Here is a 19,428-nt window from a genome sequence, read left to right as displayed (position 1 = left end):
CTCTGTATGTAGGTCACTTCATCTGTAGAACATAGAAAAATATTAAAATAGTGCAACACAATGCTTTCCGATGGTTCACCACTAAATGTCTGTGAGTATGAAAGACAGGAAAACATGAGCGGATTTATATTTGGGTTTTCTCTAAATGAGAATTAAGTCAAAATAGAAATATAGAAGTAAAAAGTCTGTAAAAACAAACTAAGTGAACATAAAGTTCTGTGAAAGCGGTTTGAAATGTCTGCTGATGTGATCCAGCGCTTTATAAAGGGAGGCAAGACGATCAGAACTGAAGGGATGGACCCAACAGGGGGCAGGTTAGGAGACATCCAGGACAGCTACAAATACCTCTGGATCCCGCAGGATAGTAGTCATCATGAGGAGGTTACCAAGCCTCCTTCGACCACTGCCTGTACGTACGTCACTGCCTAAAGCCATCCTGCTCTGACCACTGAGATGTGTTCATTTTCATTAGTCTAGTGTATTCTCATTTATTTTTGCTCCAACCCCTCCAACATTTGTTTGCTCCACATGGCCCTACTTGAACATTTGAATGCTGCTAGGTCAGGTATGCATCACAATAGTTTTCAGTTTGTACCTCATATGTACATTTCATTCAGTTTACAAAAGACACACACGGTACCTGATTTAATCATTTATTCAAATTCAAGTCAAACAAACGCTTGTGATACTTACGTCTTCTTCTGGCATAAATCTTCTAAAAGATTCACACCTGGTTTCAATGATCATTTTATCGGAGCACAAAACTGTGACAGGGGTGACTGATTTCTGTATGTTTGTCACCAATGGTGAGGTTTCTGAATTTAAGTGGTGGAATTATGTGTCAACTGGTTTTAAAATGTTTTGTGTTAATCTGTCACCAAAAGCATGGGTGAGTTTGGGTCCCGTTCCTTCGATAGGGCAGAAGGTCTTCACCAGCAGCAGGAAGGCCCTGGGCCTTGAATCAGCTCAGGTGGAGGATGTGCTGCTGACAGAACCGGGTCTTGTTGTTGAATTTGTGAGTATAGAAATAAAAGGAAAAGTTTTACCTTCAGTCTTTGGGTTTGCTCATGTCTGTACCCCTGCTCCCCGTCAACCCAACCCGTTCACACTGCTCATAGCCTCACAGACACCTGGACTTGGTCAGAGGGTTGCCCATCTTGATGGAGGTTCTCCAAAGCGACTCACCATTGCCCAGGCTACCCTGGTTACGGCCCCGCGGGGTTTTGTGTGGGTGTGGGTGTTTGTTTGGTCCACTCCTCTCAAGTCCTAACCACCCTCCAGTCCTGGCTGTTCCCACGCCGGTTCCCACAAACATTATTATTTTTTTAAAATGTGATCTGATGGAGTTTAAAGAAAAATGACATCTAGACCCAAACTGACAAATAATTCCAACTGATTGTTGATTCTTGTTTTCATGACTGTCAGGTAACATTAGGGGTTTAGTGAGAGGCACTTTTGTTCAACAGCAAACTGAAGATAAATGTACATGAACATTATGAATGTATTGTGAGACCAGGGGCGTCACGGTGGTCCAGTGGGTGGCGCTGTCGCCGCACGGCAAAGGGGTTCTGGGTTCGAGCCCCGCTCTGTGTGCGGTTTTCATGTTCTCCTCGTGTCTGGGGGGGTTTCCTGAGTTATCCAGCTCCAAAACATGCGCTTCAAATTAATTGGCTGGCTTCAAAGTGTCTGTAGTTGTGTGTGTGTGTGTGTGTGTGTGTGTGTGTGTGTGTGTGTGTGTGCGTGCGTGCGTGCGTGTGTGTGTGTGTGTGTGTGTGTGTGTGTGTGTGTGCGTGCGTGCGTGCGTGTGTGTGTGTCTCTGTGTGGTTCTGCGATGCACTCGCGCCGCGCCCGGAGTTTTCTTGTGTTGCCTGGATTTCTGCGTTATTGATTAAAATACGGATGAAAGCTCCTCCAGGAGTGTCCTGCATTTGGGTCCAATCCTGTTAGTGGAGACGGAACAGTCCGGCCAACACTGGACCCAGCAGACCCCTGCTCTCTCCAGGGTTTAGCTGCTCTAAGTTCCCACGCCTGGATTCCAGCCGGTTCCTGGACCTGTTCCCGACTCTGGGCCTGAACTCCATTCGGTCCTGGAGCCAATCCTGACCCTCCCCAAGGACCATTTTTGGGATGGAGTCTCATCGCCACACCTGTCCCTCATCTCAACACCTGGACTTGGTCAGGCTGAACATCCTGAGGCTTTTTAAGCCTGACTCTTGTGGTTCGGTGTTCGGTGGTTCGGTCTTTTTGTACCCTTGCCAGCACGTCTAGTTTGCTGCACTTTGTGAGTTTTCATGTGTTTCCTGAATTTTTGTGTTATTGATTAAAATAGAAATGGAAGCCTCTCCTGGAGTGTTCTGCATGTAGGTCCAAACCCTGCTTGTTGAGACAATGAAGGGCTTTGGAAGTGAGGACGAGTACTTTAGAATCTATCCTAGCTTTCACAGGGAGCCAGTGCAGAGAAGCAACACAGGAGAAATATGGTCTCTGGTACTGGTCCTGGTCAGAACCTGGTCTCTGGTACTGGTCCTGGTCAGAACCTGGTCTCTGGTACTGGTCCTGGTCAGAACCTGGTCTCTGGTACTGGCCCTAGGCAGAACATGGGCAGCAGCATTCTGGACTGGTTGAAATGTCTTCAGTGTCTTTCTGGAGCAGCCTGAAAAAACTGAGTTACAACTATCTAGTCTGGATGTTATGAAAGCATGGATTACATTCTATCTGGTTCATGTGTGAGTTAAACGACAGATTCTAATCAAAGACCCCAAGAAAATAAGACAAATCAACAGTTGACCTTTCCTACAACCTCCAGGTCCTCTTTATATTTCTCAAGGTTCTAGTGAACACTGTCCAAGACCTTTGCTAAACTCTTACTATACCTCCAGCGTCTCAAAAAGCCTTTTTTAAAGACCTTTCAAACATTTACGTAATGACAATTATTATAATTTAGTAAGTAAGCACAAAATTATCATACAATGTCAGAATTAGTTGCTCATCAATGTGACAAAGACGATAGTCCAAGTTACATACAGTGTCCTATTTCCTTGTCAGAAAAGTGGGTCACTGAAAAAAAAAAGTAGGGTTTTTATTGCAGAATTATTTTATCTTTTTTTCCTGTCACCAACAGATATTGTAGTTGTGGGGTACTGACACTGGCCCCGTGATGCGCTGGGGGTGTGTCTGGGGTGCAGCCTAACCCGTAGTCAGTTGGAATTGTTTCCAGCAACATCCATGACCCGCAAGCTGCAAAAAGGGCTGAAAAAATGGACGGATGGTACTGAAATATGCAATTATCAAATTAATACAGTTCAATTGTCGTATCTTATTTGATTTTGACAACCAATATGGACACTTGATTTGACATTTCTTGTTCCCTAATAATTTGGCTACTGACTTATCATCAATGCTAACAATCAGTCAGAAAAAAGTGATCAATTATTCTACATTCATATCAGGAATCTTTAAAGAAAACAACAAAAAAACAACTTCATTTTCATATTAAGAGATTTAAATTCATTAATGTGGATTAAAAAAAAACAGCAACAAGACAAACACAGTGATAGAACTTCAGACACTGTTTCCCATTGAAAACACAGCTCAAAAGGTTTAAGATTTTCAGACAGGCAACACATTCAAAAATATGAACTCAGTGGATTATAATCAGTCACAGTCTCATTACATAGTAATCAGATTAAGTACATATTGGTTACAGTAATCTTTTAGTGTAGAGTAGTCAGTGAAGAAGGTTTCTTCTAATGATGCCCCTTAAACTCTGGATAACACACAGATGGCTGAGAGATAAATGGATTATTAAAATCAGATTACAAAACAAACTGCAGCATCAGCCATTATGAGTAAGATGTTCAGCAAACCTGGAAAAAGAACTGTTAAGCTCTTACATGGAAAGCCTTGATGGGTGAAAAATAATACAAAGTAAATCACCCTTCAGATCTTACTCTGTGACTTAATGTAATCTGATTACTTCATGCCGTTTAAAAAAAATTACATCATATGTTAAATTTTTGCATTTCTTCTTCAAATAGTACAAATTGTAAAAATGAATTTCGAAATGTGCAATAAGATAGTCCAACATTTTTTTAAAATTAGAAATGAAATAAAAAAGTGGAAGATTATTTCCGCTTTTTGCAGTAGAATTTATTCATTAGGAAATACAGTAATGAGCTTTTTAAACCATGAAAAAAACCTTTTGGATTGTAATTCATTGATAAAAATATGCAACCTGTTAGAGGATGTACCTCGTAAGAGTGTGTAACCCTGAATCTAACTGTCCCTTAAACCCAACTCTGTCAACATCTCATCAAAACAGCCCCTATATTTCTCTTCCCTCTCAGCTGGCTGACATCAATTTGCCGGGTTTCATGAGTCCGTTAAATCATTCACTTCGATTGGTGCTCGTTCTTGCACCAGTGTGAGTGAAATGACTAAATTCTAAAATAAATCCATCAGACCAACCCATCTCCTCAGCATCTGGAGTCCTCGCTGCCGGTAGCACCCCCCCCTCCTCTGGATTTGATGGTGGAGACTGATCCAACAGCGATGTGACAACCGTTGGTGACGTGACTCATGACCTTATATTTGAGCTGTGCAACTTGTTCTCGCAACATGGCAGCTGTTGAGGCCAGGTCCACATTCTGACCCTTCAGGACCTTCACCTTCTCCTCCAGCCGAGAGATCCGCTCCAGCTTCCGTTTGCGACACTTTGACGCAGCAATGCGGTTACGGAGCTTCTTGCGTTCTGCTTTGATTCGCTCCTGTGTTTCTAGATCAACTGGGGAGAGGGAGGGCGGGCACGTGGTGTCACCTGGTGGGTGAGGCAGTTCTGGGACAGTCTGAGGGGCGTCCAAGCCTCGGACGTGGTGCAGAGGGGCTCCGCCATGGCTACCGTATGCCATTTGTGCTCCAGAGTATGCCATTTCACTAGGATTGTAGCTACTGAGGTTTGTGTAGACAGGTGTGTCTCCACTGGGCATCAGGTTCCGTTGGTAGGATGCCTGCACTGAGACATTTGAGGATGCAGGTGGGGACATGGGGCCGTTTCCCACCAGCTGGTTTTGCTTGTGGAGGTCAGCTAAAGCTTTGACAAAGCCATCAGCAAATCCTTCTTGCTCATTGGTAGCCTGGTTTCGGTAGACAAAGGGTGTGGTGGAGTTAGACACAGGGCTGGTTGTGACCAGTGCCTGGTTGGACTGGACGATCAGGTGCTCCAGATCAGGGGATGCCAGCTTTAAAAGGTTTATATCCACAGAGGATACTGCTGGCGTCATGAGGGAACTCTTGCTGACAATGCCCAGGTTGTTGGAGCTCCCACCCCTTCCTGCTACTGGACCACTGCTCCTGTTGTCGCTAAAGTGATGGCTGCCTGCTGCTGACATGACCTTCTTACTTATGAGCATTCTGTTTCCTGAATAGCGCTCATATTCTGCAATCTTACCCAAATTGGGGACAGTGGGGCAATCATCATGGTAGAAAGGAGTCTCCATCTTGACTGTCATTGACAAAGAGGCATCTCAGAAGCAATCTTCAGGTCAGATTAACCTGGTTCCAAAGGGGATTGAAATATTCCACTGATAGTGAGGGCTGGAGGGTGATGGCAGGACAAAGAGAGGAAGAAAAGACATGAAGAAGAAGAAGTTATTTGTGTTATTGACTTCATTTTTGTTCAGACTCTGAATGGTCCTTAGTTATTCTTGATTTTTCAGATTTTCAATCAGAAAATTTCAGAAAAGTCATGTTAGTACCAAACATATCTTCAAAAAGCCACATAAGCTAACATGTGATAGAAAGTAACTTAATACACTTACTTAAAGACCTGAATTATGGTTATCATGTAATAAATCAAAGATACACCAGAAACAACAACATGCCACCACACCCCTGAATTCAACATTTTACTCTGACCTACATATTTTTGTGCCTCTGGCTTCATGAAAATGTTGCTTTTTTTATTATTATTTTATCCAATCAAGTCTCAGTGATGTATACCTAAAAAGGTATAAAAGTGAAAATTTGACCTTGACCCAGTTTTTTCAAGGTCAAGGTCATCATCTAATTCTCGTCAAGGTCAAAGTTGTGATCTAATTTTCATCCCCTTGCCTCCTTGATTATAACGCCTTTTGTTTCGTCTTTCCGATTCCTGAGATATGTGCATAAACATGTTGAAATTTGACCTTGACCTAGTTTTCTCAAGGTCAAGGTCATCATCTCATTTTCGTCCCCTTTGCTGCCCAAGTAATGTGCTTTTTGTTTCATCTTTCTATCTGCAACGGTTGTGAAGATATTTGGTGGACGGACAAACAAACACACTGACAATTATAATACATCACAGCTTCGCGGGATGTAACAAACCCATGTAACGTAGTGTGTTTCTTAACAAAACAATGTGAACCTGAATTTAAACTAAACCTGACTTATTTCTTTCTATCGAAAGCCTTTGCCAGAGAAATCATTTAAAATATGAATAGTTGGTTAATTGTTAATTTTGAAGACCACAGAATCCTACACTTCTTGGCAGTTCAGTACTGGCAGCTGGTATGACAGTGCTTTGACTGTCATGACTATTCCACTTCCCACTTCAAATGAGTGACGAAACAGACAACGAAAATATAGATCTTTCTCACACAAAAATGTGGTCATACTGCACGGCTCTTACAGAGAAAAAAGTACACCATCCATCCATCCATCCATCCATCTCCAACCGCTTATCCGGGGCCTGGTCGCAAACTTTGACTTCGGTCATACAGGGACCGGACAGCCCTCAGCAAAGGGCCCCGGACCCCATACTCCCGAAGCACTCCCCACAAGATACCACGAGGGACATAATCAAATGCCCAACCAGTCCACAAAACACATGTGGACTGGTTGGGCAAACTCCCATGAACCCTCGATGGAGAGTGTAGAGCTGGTCCAGTGTTCCGCGACTGGGACCAAAACCACATTGTTTCTCATGAATCCGCGGTTCGACTATCGGTCTAATCCTCCTCTCCAGTACCCTGGAGTAGACTTTCCCCGGGGGGCTGAGAAGTGTGACCCCCCTATAGTTGGAACACACCCTCCGGTCCCCCTTTTAGAAAAGAGGGACCACTGCCCCAGTCTGCCAGTCCAGAGGTACTGTCCTTGACTATCATGCGATGTTACAGAGACATGTCCACCATGACAGTCCCTGCACATCCAGAGACTTGAAGTACTCAGGGAGAATCTCATCCACCCCCGGTGCTTTGCATCCCAGGAGTTTGGTGACCACCTCGGTGACTTCAGCTCTGGTGATGAACAAGTCCACCTCTGAGACCTCAGCCTCTGCTTCCTCTGTGTCAGACATGGCAGCAGGATTGGGGAGATCCTCAAGTATTCTTTCCACCGCCCGACAATATCCTCAGTCAACGTCAGCAGCTCTCCTCCTCTACTGTTAACAGTGTTGGCTGTGCACCGCTTTCCCCTCCTGAGACGCTGAATGGTTTGCCAGAATTTGTTCGAGGCTGACCGATAGTCTTCCTTCATGGCCTCCCCCAACTCCTACCACAACCGAGTTTTTGCCTCCACGACTACTTGGGCTGCAGTATGACTGGCATGCCTGTACCTGTCAGCTGCCTCCAGAGTTCGACAATTCAGCAGGATTTGATAGGACCCCTTCTTCAGCTTGAGGACATCCCTTACTTCCGGGTTCGAGGCTTACCGCCGCGACAGGCACCAGAAACCTTATGACCACAGCACCGAGTAGCCAGTTTGACAATGTAGATGGAGAACATGGTCCACTCTGACTCAATGTCCCCAGCCTCCTGCGGGATCTGGGAGAAGCTCTCCCTGAGGTGGGAGTTGAAGACCTCACTGACAGAGGGTTCTGTCCGTGTCTGTCCGGCCCCCACTCTTCCAGCGGATCTAGTCCAACACAAAAAAACTTCGATTTTTTCTGAATAGTTTTTAGCTATTTAGCTTTTATTTAAAATCACAAACAAAAGCTCGATGAATTTTCCACTTCAGGATAATTAAAAGTATACCTAATCTAATCTAATCTAATCTAATCTAATCTAATGTTAAAAGAGTCCAAAGCAGCAAGTATTTCCTTTACATAACCATTTTTAATGTTGAAGATACATTCATTTATCTTCTTGACGATATTATCTTCATTGTCTCATCTTCATTGGCTTATCCATATCAGGGTTAAAGGTTACAATGGAGCCTGTGCCACCTGACTATGGGCAGGAGACAGGGGACACCCTAGACAGTTGCCAGTTCATTGCAGGGCCACACAGAAAGATAGACAACCACTCAGGCTCACGCTAAGACCTATGGACAATTTGGAGCGACCAGTTCAGCTAAGCTACATGTTTTTGGTGGCGGGAGAAAGCTAAAGAACCCAGAGAGAACCCAGAGAACATGCTAACTCCACACAGAAAACAACCAGCTGAAATCAAACCGAGGACTTTTTTGCTTTGAGGCAATAGCGCTAATCACTGTGCCACCATTCCACCTCAACATTGAACATATGTGCCCTTATTTTAAACCCACAGAACATGTTTGAATCAGAAGTGGAGTTTATCAGGGACAGAGACCCCTCCCAATAGTTCAGCTTAAAGCAAAGAAGAAGTGAGACAAGAGAGCAACCGGCTATAGTCAAGTGAGCCCAAATACAGGGTACCTGTATTTTATACACATATTCTAAAACACAAATACTTTAAAAGCCTGGTCACCTGGAATTACGCAAATGAAGACAAATAAAAGCTCTCAATTTGGAAAAAGTGGAATGAAAATGGAAGACAATGCGATTTACCACATAAACAGCTTTGCTCATCTGTAGTCCTGTTTCCCTTTCCTGACTCCTGCCTTCTGGTCGGTTCAGGAGGGCCTTCAAGGGCAACATCTTGGCCCTGACACAAGATGACACAGTTCTCAATTTGTGTCTCTGTTGGTTCTTTCATTTTGGTCTTGTGTGTCATAGGCTTAGTCCAAATCATAATCACACTTTTTTTAGCACAACCCCCACCAAACTTTTATAAAACATAATGGTATATCTGGACATAAATTTGGTTTTATTTGACACTGTTACAATAAGGTGACATTCAGAACATGCATGGCTGAAATACGTACATACAACATTCAGCCATAGCATTATGACCACTACAGGTGAAGGGAATAACACTGATTATCTCTTTTCACGGCACCTGAATGGGGATGGGGACCCATTAGCAAAAAATATATCTCACAGTTAATTTTAGAGGCAGGAAAATGGTCATGCATAAGGATTTGAGGGTTTGGTTAGATTAATGGGTCAGGCCATGTCCAAACCTGTAACTCTTGTGGTGTGTTCCTGGATCCAGTTTTTATTTACATCATGTGGATGTCATCAGGATACACTACGGCAAAAACACAAGCCAGCGAAGGCAAAATGATCCTTAGGCCATTGTTCTACTGGTTCTACTGACATCCATGTGTTACTTTGACAACTATCACCAACCTAGACATTGTTGCAGGTCATATAAACTCTTTCATGGAAATGGTATTTTATGGCGGCATTTCAACAGGATAATTTTCTCTACCACAAAGACAAACTGGCTCAGAAGTGGTTTGAAGAAAATATCTGACTCCAATTGATGGTCATGGTAGCCCTATGACGTAACTTAAACTTAGACTTAAAGGAATGCTGAGTAAACAAGGACACTGTGTGGCTGGGAGACTACATAAGACACTGTCATACACAAAAGACTCTATGCTATATCATTACACGAAGTCTGCTAACCATGATAAATCTGAGCTGGTCACTTAATGCGATCGACAGAATTTTTTCCACCAGACCTACCAGAACTGGTGAGCCCCACTGTCCAGATGGGACTCTTTTGGCTGGCTACATGCTGGACAGCTGGGATACTTTCAGAACTATGTGCCTGGCCCCACTGGATGTGGAGGACGTCGAGGATGTGTACATCTTTACCTCCATGACAATCAGGATAACAGCACTGGGGTTTGGTGTTTTCATGCTGCACCGCAAGCCGAGAACAATGGGATTACAACAGACCAAAGCACAAGAGGATTCCGACCGAGCAGCCGAGGCAACGGCCAGGGTGTATAAGGAGGCTATGGCCATCATGCTGATGAAGCCATAGCCAGGATGAGTGACCGGCATGAGGAGTCCAGTGCTCGGCTCAAGGAAGACATCACCCAAACGCTGAAGAAATGGGGAAAACGTTTGGATGTGAAGGCCAGAAACCGTGATCCTGGCGCCAGTGACTAAGAGTGTGGGAGGCACAGAACTCAACACCATCTCAGCCACACAAAGCAAGAAATTCCATCGGCGCTGAAACCATAAAAAAGTTCAGAAACAAGTCTTGAAATGGACTACAAAATGAACATTAACAAAATTGGGCTCTTCTCAAGAACTGACAAAGAGGTGTGCAAAGATGCACGCCTATTGGACTGAATGGACGGTTTAAAACAACAATGCACCAAAACAAAATAATTGATACTGAACTGTGACATGCAATGTATGAATTGGTCTACAAGGCACCAAAGGTTTGGTGCAGACTGATGAGCTTTGAGGTGGAGGTCATTTAGTAGCCTTAGGATTTCTATCTCTACCTCACCAGCGCTCAAACTGAACAAAGCACCGAGCTGCTCAGCAGTTGTAATAAATGACACACATAGTTCAAGCTGCTCAAAGTCGGAAAACATTTCTTCAATTCCTGTGCTGTTTATGACTTGGGAGTACTTTTTTACAGCTTCATCCAAAGCTTCAGATGCAGAAATTTAACACTGAATGGGAAAATGCAGCATTTTTTCCCTCTCCACCTACGCAGATAAAATGTTCATCTTGGCTTTAAATGTGTTTACTGCACTGATCATGTGAGCAACAGTTCTATCTTTACTTTGCAGTTCACAGTTCAGATGGTTCCGTTTCTCAGTCTAATCTGTTAAAAATGTGAGGTCAAGTATCTGCTCCGGGTCCTCCAGTACCGATGCGTCTTCCCCCTTGGAGTGCATGAACTCTTTGATTTCACCCAGCAGTGACAAAACGCTGTAGAATCTGTCCCCTGCTGATCCATCTTATTTCTGTGTGTAGTCGTTAGTCACCATACTCAGCTGCTCGCCAGCAGCATCTCAAACAGTCTATGTTGCTTGGCTTTGGATGCTGTTCATGATCTCCACGACCGGAGTCATCACCTGATCAAAGCCGGTCACTTTCGCACAAATCGCTTGCTGACGAACGATGCAGCGGTAGGCAGACGTTTTGGGGAGTCTGGATGGTTTTTGAATTGTGCAATAAAGCCTGCATGCTGCCCGTCACGGTTGGTGCCCCATCCGTTTTTACCGATGCCAACTTCTGTACTGGTACCTTTTTCTCCATGAAGAGATTTGGAAGCTTCAGTTGCATTTTGGGATTTTTTCACCGGCTTTGTGAAAAAACTGTTGTTTGTCTGCGGCTGCCTTTAGCTCACAGACTGTCTCTGTCCGTAATTCGCTGCTGGGTGGACTAACGGACGAACACTGACATTACCACACATCACCCCTTTGATGTAAACATTTTATTTGAATTTTTTAATTGTATAAAATATTATTTTAAAAATCTGCATAATGTACGCATTATTACACACCAAGGGGCCTGTACGCCTGCAGTGGGAGGAGTGGTGGGCAGCTCCTTCCTGCTGCGCCCAAATCAGCAGCTTATTTAAGAGTAGACTAAAAACCCTCCTCTTTGATAGAGCCTATCAATACCCCCCCCCCCCACTAGATATGCTGCTATAGGCCGAGGCTGCTGAGGGTAGTTTTCTCCGTCTCTCACGTTAGAGGGAGATACTCTGGAGCTTCTGTCACTTCTTTCTTTATCTTTCTATGTCTTTATAATCTGCTCAGAGCGTGACCCTGAATGACCTCTGACCCCTGAATGACCCCTGACCCTGAACATGGATGAACTACTAAAGATGAGACACCATCAGATATCAGCCTCAGACAAGTGAGCACCACAGAGCAGGAACCTATTTTCAGTATTAAACTTTTACATTTGTTTCTACGAGACGTGACGTCTCTCTGGAGGAAGTATTGTTTCGTCTGTGCGCCAGATTTTTGTATTTTATTTATTTACAGTATATTCATTTCAGTTGAATGGACTCAGGGAAAATAGCAGAAAAGAGCCATGAGACAGGATACAAGTGATTTGATTTTTTTTTCTTTATTTTACTATTTGAAAGCAATGATTGGTGGATCATAGAGCAGCACAATATATATTTTTTAATTTTTAAAATTTTTTGCACAATAATGCATGTGCAGTTTATAATGCATGCAATTTGATTTATGCATTTATATAGATATCAATGAACATGTTTTGTTTTCGAAGGACATTTACTTTTTTGCTGTTTGCCTGTTGGAAAGGTTTCCCCTTGAAGTTACTGATAAAGCCATAAAAATATTGCTTTATTGATTTAATCATTAAATAATATTCACTGTGTGAGCTCTTGGTTCAATAGACTGTTCATTTCAATATGATTTAATTAATATTGAACCAGTCCGGTCTTCGGCTTGTAGCAAATTTGTTTTTTGGCCCCCCGTGTATTGACTCTGACACCCCTCCTGTGCGTCCAAACATCAGCTGAGGCCAGATCTCATTGGCTGTTGTTGAGTAAAGATGTAAATTCTGCGTGTGTGTGACTTTTGCTATTCTTTCCATACTTTATCATTCTTTATGTAACTTAAATATAATTAATTATGCAAAGACAAAGTATGCATGTCTATTGGTGGATAAATATATTTAGGCTTTTTATAGGATGAAACTGATTAAAGTTAATTCAGTTATTTTAAATGGGGAAATGTTTAAACTCTCATCTGGAGGTACTTCTCTATGGACACTAACATAGTTAATTAATGAGTTAATGAACGTTAATACTACTGACGTCTCTGCTAAACTCTGAGTTCACAGTGTTACTCATTCACAACCATGTCAACATCCTCATGTTTCCATAAATGTGGCTTCATAATATCGACACCATGATTTAATACCATTGTAAAGGTCATACACTATTACCCATCCTTAGTTTGTGCCCTCTCGTGGACAAACTGTGTAACTACAAACCTCTTACTAAAACAATCTCAAAATATTTTAACTATTCAATTTATGCACATGCATGTGAGTTTATGTTGGCTTTTTACGTTAGTAAAGTGCGAAACTTCAGAGGAAAAATAAAATATACTGTATCTATTCCTGCATTTCTACATTCCCCGTTTTCTCTTTAGAATAAACAGAACACATGTCGGTGAATAGAATATCATGACTTTAACAACCTAAATGTGTCCGAATCTGCAAAACGAGTCCTTAAACGTTGATAAAACACTAGTAGTGATTCAATGACTAAAACATATACCCCTGATATAATAACCGGTTTACAGGCAGACACACGGTAAAGTTCTCCGGTACCGGTACAGGAGCGCCGCGGGTTCGGACGGACTGATTAGAGACCAAATGTTCTGAAGTTCAATCTGAAACTGTCGGAATGAAACACAGCCTGAAGCTGATCCACTAGAATGACGTTAGATGAAGGTTAATACTCACAGAGACAGAGAGCTGCTGAGTTCCTGAGCAGAGGAGTCAGAATGAACCCTCTGCTCATCATGAGGAGACTCAACCACACACACACACACACACACACACACACACACACACACACACACACACACACACACACACACACACACACACACACACACACACACACACACACACACACACACACACAGACACACAGACACACACACACACACACACACACAGACACACACACACACACACACACACACACACACACACACACACACACACAGACACAGACACACAGACACACACACACACACACACACACACAGACACAGACACACACACACACACACACACACACACACACACACACACACACACACACACACACACACACACACACACACACACACACACACACACACACACACCGGGTTGTTCACCCATTTATCAAACACATTTATTTACTACGACATGTTTGAAATGCAACTAATTCTATTTACAAATGTAGTTGAAATTAAAGGTGGATTATGATCATGAAAATGATTTGGGTAAAGAAGAGTGATATTCATTATATTTAATTTTTTAAACAAGAGTCATATGAATATTGATCCAAACACTGACCAGTGCATCAGCAGCTCACACACCTTCCGTTACATGAGCAGCTGACAGCTCTGGTTACTGATTTTGATGTATTTCTAATTTGCAGAAACAACATATTTTGTAAATAGGTTAAGAAAACGCTGCTTATTGTGGTAAGTTTGGGGACTAAATTTGACTGACTGTAAGTCAGCAAAAAAAGTACAAAAAATTGTTTCGAGTTACGTCATTCTCAATTATAGATCATTAAAAAAAACATTGAAAAATAAAAATCAAGTTTACGTTATTTTCCTCCACTTTACGTCTGTCTTCCATAAATATTAGCATCATAAAATCACTAGTAAACCATTAAAAGCACATAGTATCATGTTGCCGTACCATAAATAAGAATAAAAACATATAATCATAGTATTAGCCTGTAGCAACCCGCAGTGACCCGCAACGAGATGGAGAAGTACATCTCATCTCATGTCTGTGTAACACAAATATAGGACTATTAAAGTAAAACTAAACCATTAAAATCACATGATATCATTTACTGCACAATAAATAGAATAAAAACACATCATTATTAGCCTGTAGCAATGTATTTTCTGTAGTATATTCTGAAATAAAATTTAATTGTTTGTGAGCTAAAAATATGTTTATTAACCAGATTTTATTTAAAAAGCATTCATATATAATGCATGTGATCCATATACAAGCAAACCTTGGTTTTCGAACGCTTTGGACATTCAACAAATCGGAATTCGAACAAAAAATTCAGAATTTTTTTTTTCTTGGAAGTCGAACGTGAAACAAACGCAGTAATATCCATCCTCCCTCCTCCTCCTCTCCAACATTCACGTAGGCCAACTGCTCACCACCACTAAGGTAAAAATTCTTATCTTTATTGTTCTTAAGCTTTAACTCTAATGTGCTTTTTATTTTAGTTCACTGTATTCAATAATTTTTCACTTAATTTGCGTTCATTGCCTACGGTACGAGTTACGGTACCGTAAACTTCTGTCCAAAAGACGACGGTAACTCGTACCTCAGGCTAACCTGATTACGTCCATTTTCTTTCTCGTGTTTGTTTCTTTCTTTTACATTTCTTTGATGTTTCATTACTGTACAATTTGGTATATAAATGACATTATGAAATAACATATCGTACGCGGATACAGCAGCAGAAAATGGATGGATATTATGTTGTAAAAAGGTAGTTTTCTAGCGTTTTGGATTGGACTAAGTCCATTTACATTATTTGTAATGGGAAAAATGTATTTGGAATTCGAACACATCAAAAAGACAAGGAAAAGACATGTGTAATCAGTGATGTTAGTGATGGGCTATGTTGATGTGTTGTGCCAAGAAAACGGGACAAAAGGAACTGTTAATGTACAATTTCATAGTTATAAAATGATGGTGTAAGAAAAATAAAATACCGATGTTAAGCTGTAACCCACTGAGGGGATTTGGGTTTATGATGCTTCCAAGCTATTTTTCCTGTTGAGGATGGACTTTAAGCTTTATGTTGAGAATCATTTAATTTTGATGAAGGAATGTAACTTCAAGAGAGAAAAAAAAAGGAAAGGTGTTACTATATGGTTGTAGTTCCTGTGTGGGGGGTCCGGGGGACACATTTGAATGTAACACTGTGAGAACAGAGACGCACACGTGTTGTCACCCGGATGTTCAATAAAGATTATAAGAAACGTTGTTGTTGTTGTTGTTGTTGTTGTTGTTGTTGTTGTTGTTGTTGTTGTTGTTGTTGTGTGAATGAATGAATGAATCCTTTAACTTTTGGCGCATGCCCCCATGTTGGTGCTTTTATTGTGAAGGTAGTATACAAGTATCCATATTTCCTTTTATTGTGAAGGTTCCGTCCTCTCCTCCTTCACAGATGATTCTTAGGCGCCAAGATCTGTAGGTTTCGTTTTGGACAAAACGAACCTCATCCCACACTCATCTCACACTCATCTCACACTCATCTCACACTCATCTCACACTCATCTCACACTCATCTCACACTCATCTCACACTCATCTCACACTCATCTCACACTCATCTCACACGCAGCACTGACAGCAGGTAAGAAGACGGCTGATGTTTCAATAATCTGAGTTAATCTGAATTAAGATAGTTTTTGTGACTTTTGACATTTCATTCTTGGTGCTGTCCACTAAAACTTCTAAGAACTGATCATTAATCGTCAATTTTGGGACAAAAAAATTTGTCGGATGTTTTTTAAAAATCTCTTGAACTCATTTGCTCATAAATATAATAAAACATAACCCAATTCAGTCTAATGCAGATGGTACAATAATCATAATCAGATGATGTGACTGATTCTTTGACTAAATAAAATGATTTGATGTGATTCTTGCAGGCTTTGTGGAAAGGTTGGCAGAAGGAACAGAGGTCACCATGGTTAGGACACTATAAACTATAAAAAACAACCGCTGTGGTTATTTTTGTTTGTCATTATTATTGTATGGTCTATTTAAGCAATTTTTCCGTCATGCAATTTTGAACAGTGTGGGGGTGTTCTGTTTATATAGCCTCATACTTCTTTTGTCGGTGGAGGAAACCTTTTCTTTATTTTCTATTCAAAGTGCGATGAGAAACCACAACCTGGGGACCTGATAGAAATCTTCCGAGGCTCCTATCAGCACTGGGCCGTGTACGTCGGAGACGGCTTTGTTGTTCACATGGCATCACCCTGTGAGTCCCCCCCCCCACATTAACTGCCTGGAATGCTTCTTCTCAATACTAAATTGTCCCAGTGTGGAACAACTGTTTATTAAATTGAAGTGCCTGCAATTAATAATCCACTCAAAACAGACATTCGTGTGTTTTTGTTCGAAGCGGGGGCTCCAGGTGGGGGCTCCAGCAGCAGCAAGTCCATCGTAGCTGAGAAGGCCCTGGTGAAAAAAGAAGAGTTGTGTAGCGTGGTGGGAACCGATCGCTGGCGCATCAACAACAGCCTGGACGAGAAGTACGAGCCCCACCCGGCAGGCGTGATCGTGGGGGAGGCCTGTGCGCTGGTGGGGGAGGAGCTGCCGTACGGCGTCTTCACGGGGAACTGTGAACACTTTGCAAACGTGATGCGTTATGGAAGAGCGGAGTCCCGGCAGGTCAGTGGACCCCTGTTAGACCGTTACGTACGGGATCGACCGACCCCAAAGTGTTTTCATCCTCAGTCTGTTGTTGGAATGGGACGGAGCCTCTAAGTAGGAGCACCTGGAACGGGTCAACCTGGCTTCACTGAAGCCATCATCCTGTGATCGAATATGATGGAAATGAGCTGGAAAACATGGCTTCTATTTTTATTAAGACCATTAACAGCATAATGTACATTTGTGTTCAGCATTATATCAAATCACAGTATCTTAATGAAACGCTGGTTTTAATGAAAAGGTGTGCATCTCCCTCTGCAGGTGCGTGACGCAGCCCTGGTTGTAGCGGTGGGTGTGGGGGCTGGATTGGCTCTGGGAGCTCTGAGCAGCAGAAAGAACAAGAATACCAAGTGACAGGAACCCCCAGTTGCCTGTTTAAGAACGTGATATCACACATAAGTATTCACTCCGATCACCAAACACTAACGGCTTCGTGATCGCCCTCAGAAAACACGCCAGCTGACGCCTGAGGTTTAGATAGATGGAACGTCTGTCTGTGCCTTTGGCTTCTTTGTCTCCAACCATGTCAGGCTGGTTGGTTTACAGTAAAAAACAATTCACATTTCTAGACATCAGTACGAGCCCAACAAGCAGTTTTTAAACTGAAACATTTTTTAGTGTTTCCATGAGTTTTAAGATCTTGAAGGGTTAAAGAAATCTTTTTAAAAAAATATTTTCAAATTTAGACATTTCTTAAAACTAAAGTGTTGTTCTCATCAATATACCAAGACCATTTTATATAATCAGACTAAGTTGGTCCTCACATCTCAGAAAGAAAACATGAAGTTGTATGCACCATTTACTGAAACCTTGTAGGTCATGGGCTGAAACACGTGAATTTCAGAACATCTCACCAATTTATCATAAATGTTTCTCTGTCCTGTAATAGTTTGTAATAAATAACTCGTGTGATTCCAGATGTTTGTCTTTCTTTCATGGTTTGTGAGGCAGCAACCTGTATTATATCTTGTTTTCTAGGTCAAATCCTTTACTTTTTGATATCCGAAAATAAAAAAAAATGTTTCTGCTTCATTCTTCAAGCTACAAGATCAAACCTGTTCAACAGATGCAGACTTTGACTGACTGGTAAATGAGAAGTAACATTCTGATATTTTTTGCTCATGAAATCCAGAGACGTACACATGAGTTACATCTATCGTGGTTTGGAGACAAACCAGGTACCAGCGCTTGCTGAGGGGAAATATGACTAAACTTTCAATTCAAAGAGAACCAGTTTTTACTTTTGGAATAGCTCACATGCTACATGATCTGTATTCCAGGTTGCATCCAGGTTTCCTTTATCTGACCTGACCCCCCCATAAAGACATCAGCTCCAGTGACGGTGGCTGTCAGATGGCTTACCTCCACAGCATCTCACACCAAACCAGCTGCACACACATCCAAGATAATCACGTTATATCAGCTTGGATTGATGAAATACAGACTCTCCTTGTGGGAGACATTTCTGGTTCCCTTTTTATACAGCGGAGTTCTTAGATGTGATTCTACAGAGCAACCAACAAATCCAAGGCACAACTTTTGAAAATAAAGAGAAGCAATTTCAGGGAACTTTACCCTGATTGCAACCAGCATAGAAGAAAAGGGGTGGATGCATCATTAAAGTCTCAAGTCCTCAGATGACGAAATGATGAACATGTTTTAGTAAGATCACCTGCTGAGGTGGAATGGGAATCTTTAGAGAGCAAAAAGTTGCCTCATCGTCAAACTGAATCACAGTAACTTCAAGCATGTGACTGTATCTACCGAGAGGCACAAACGACCGGACCTTCCAACCATTTCAAAACAGAAGTCCTTCACATCCAACCCCTACAGAGGAGACAGGAAAAGACATGTAAACACATACATTAATGTTCCCTGTTCAGCCAGTCCTCTGTGACCTCAACACGGTTGTGGTTCCTCACCATGACATCCTTTGTTAGTTCACGGACAAACACAGGAGCAGGCAGTGATTGGTTTTAAGTTTAAAACCTGTAAGTTGGTGAGGCATGAACATTCATATCCACTGTGTACGTCTGTGTACAACATAGACAAACTTGGCTTCAACTTTCATATATACATACAGTGGATCCTCTACTTATGAACGTCTCTTCATACGAAAGTTTCTACTTACAAAACGCCTCA

The 19,428-nt window shown here is 42.0% G+C and overlaps 2 protein-coding genes across 3 annotated transcripts; one reads left to right on the top strand and one right to left on the bottom strand.

The window, feature by feature from the left end:
- Window positions 1–1,800: 1,800 nt before the first annotated feature.
- Window positions 1,801–13,622, bottom strand: june (JunE proto-oncogene, AP-1 transcription factor subunit). 2 transcript variants are annotated; one of them, XM_068335535.1, is made up of 2 exons: window positions 13,544–13,622; window positions 1,801–5,592 (listed from the first exon to the last, which is right to left on the bottom strand). In XM_068335535.1, exon 2 carries the CDS (start codon window positions 5,505–5,507, stop codon window positions 4,476–4,478), a length of 1,032 nt encoding a protein of 343 aa, XP_068191636.1. In that variant the 5' UTR covers window positions 5,508–5,592; window positions 13,544–13,622; the 3' UTR covers window positions 1,801–4,475. The 2 variants fall into 2 exon arrangements, with proteins under 2 accessions (XP_068191636.1, XP_068191637.1); XM_068335536.1 differs by lacking the exon at window positions 13,544–13,622 and adding an exon at window positions 8,780–8,867.
- A 2,400-nt stretch (window positions 13,623–16,022) lies between these two features.
- On the top strand, window positions 16,023–18,203 carry LOC137608906 (phospholipase A and acyltransferase 3-like). The gene is made up of 5 exons (XM_068335537.1): window positions 16,023–16,198; window positions 16,497–16,537; window positions 16,723–16,831; window positions 16,976–17,244; window positions 17,548–18,203. The coding sequence occupies exons 2-5, from the start codon at window positions 16,535–16,537 to the stop codon at window positions 17,638–17,640; spliced, it is 474 nt and encodes a 157-aa protein (XP_068191638.1). The 5' UTR covers window positions 16,023–16,198; window positions 16,497–16,534; the 3' UTR covers window positions 17,641–18,203.
- Window positions 18,204–19,428: the final 1,225 nt, after the last annotated feature.

The sequence above is a fragment of the Antennarius striatus genome, chromosome 15 (genome assembly GCF_040054535.1).
Source record: "Antennarius striatus isolate MH-2024 chromosome 15, ASM4005453v1, whole genome shotgun sequence".
NCBI lineage: Eukaryota > Metazoa > Chordata > Actinopteri > Lophiiformes > Antennariidae > Antennarius > Antennarius striatus.
Note: the sequence above shows the minus strand (reverse complement) of the source record. Positions and strands in the feature narration are given on the sequence as shown.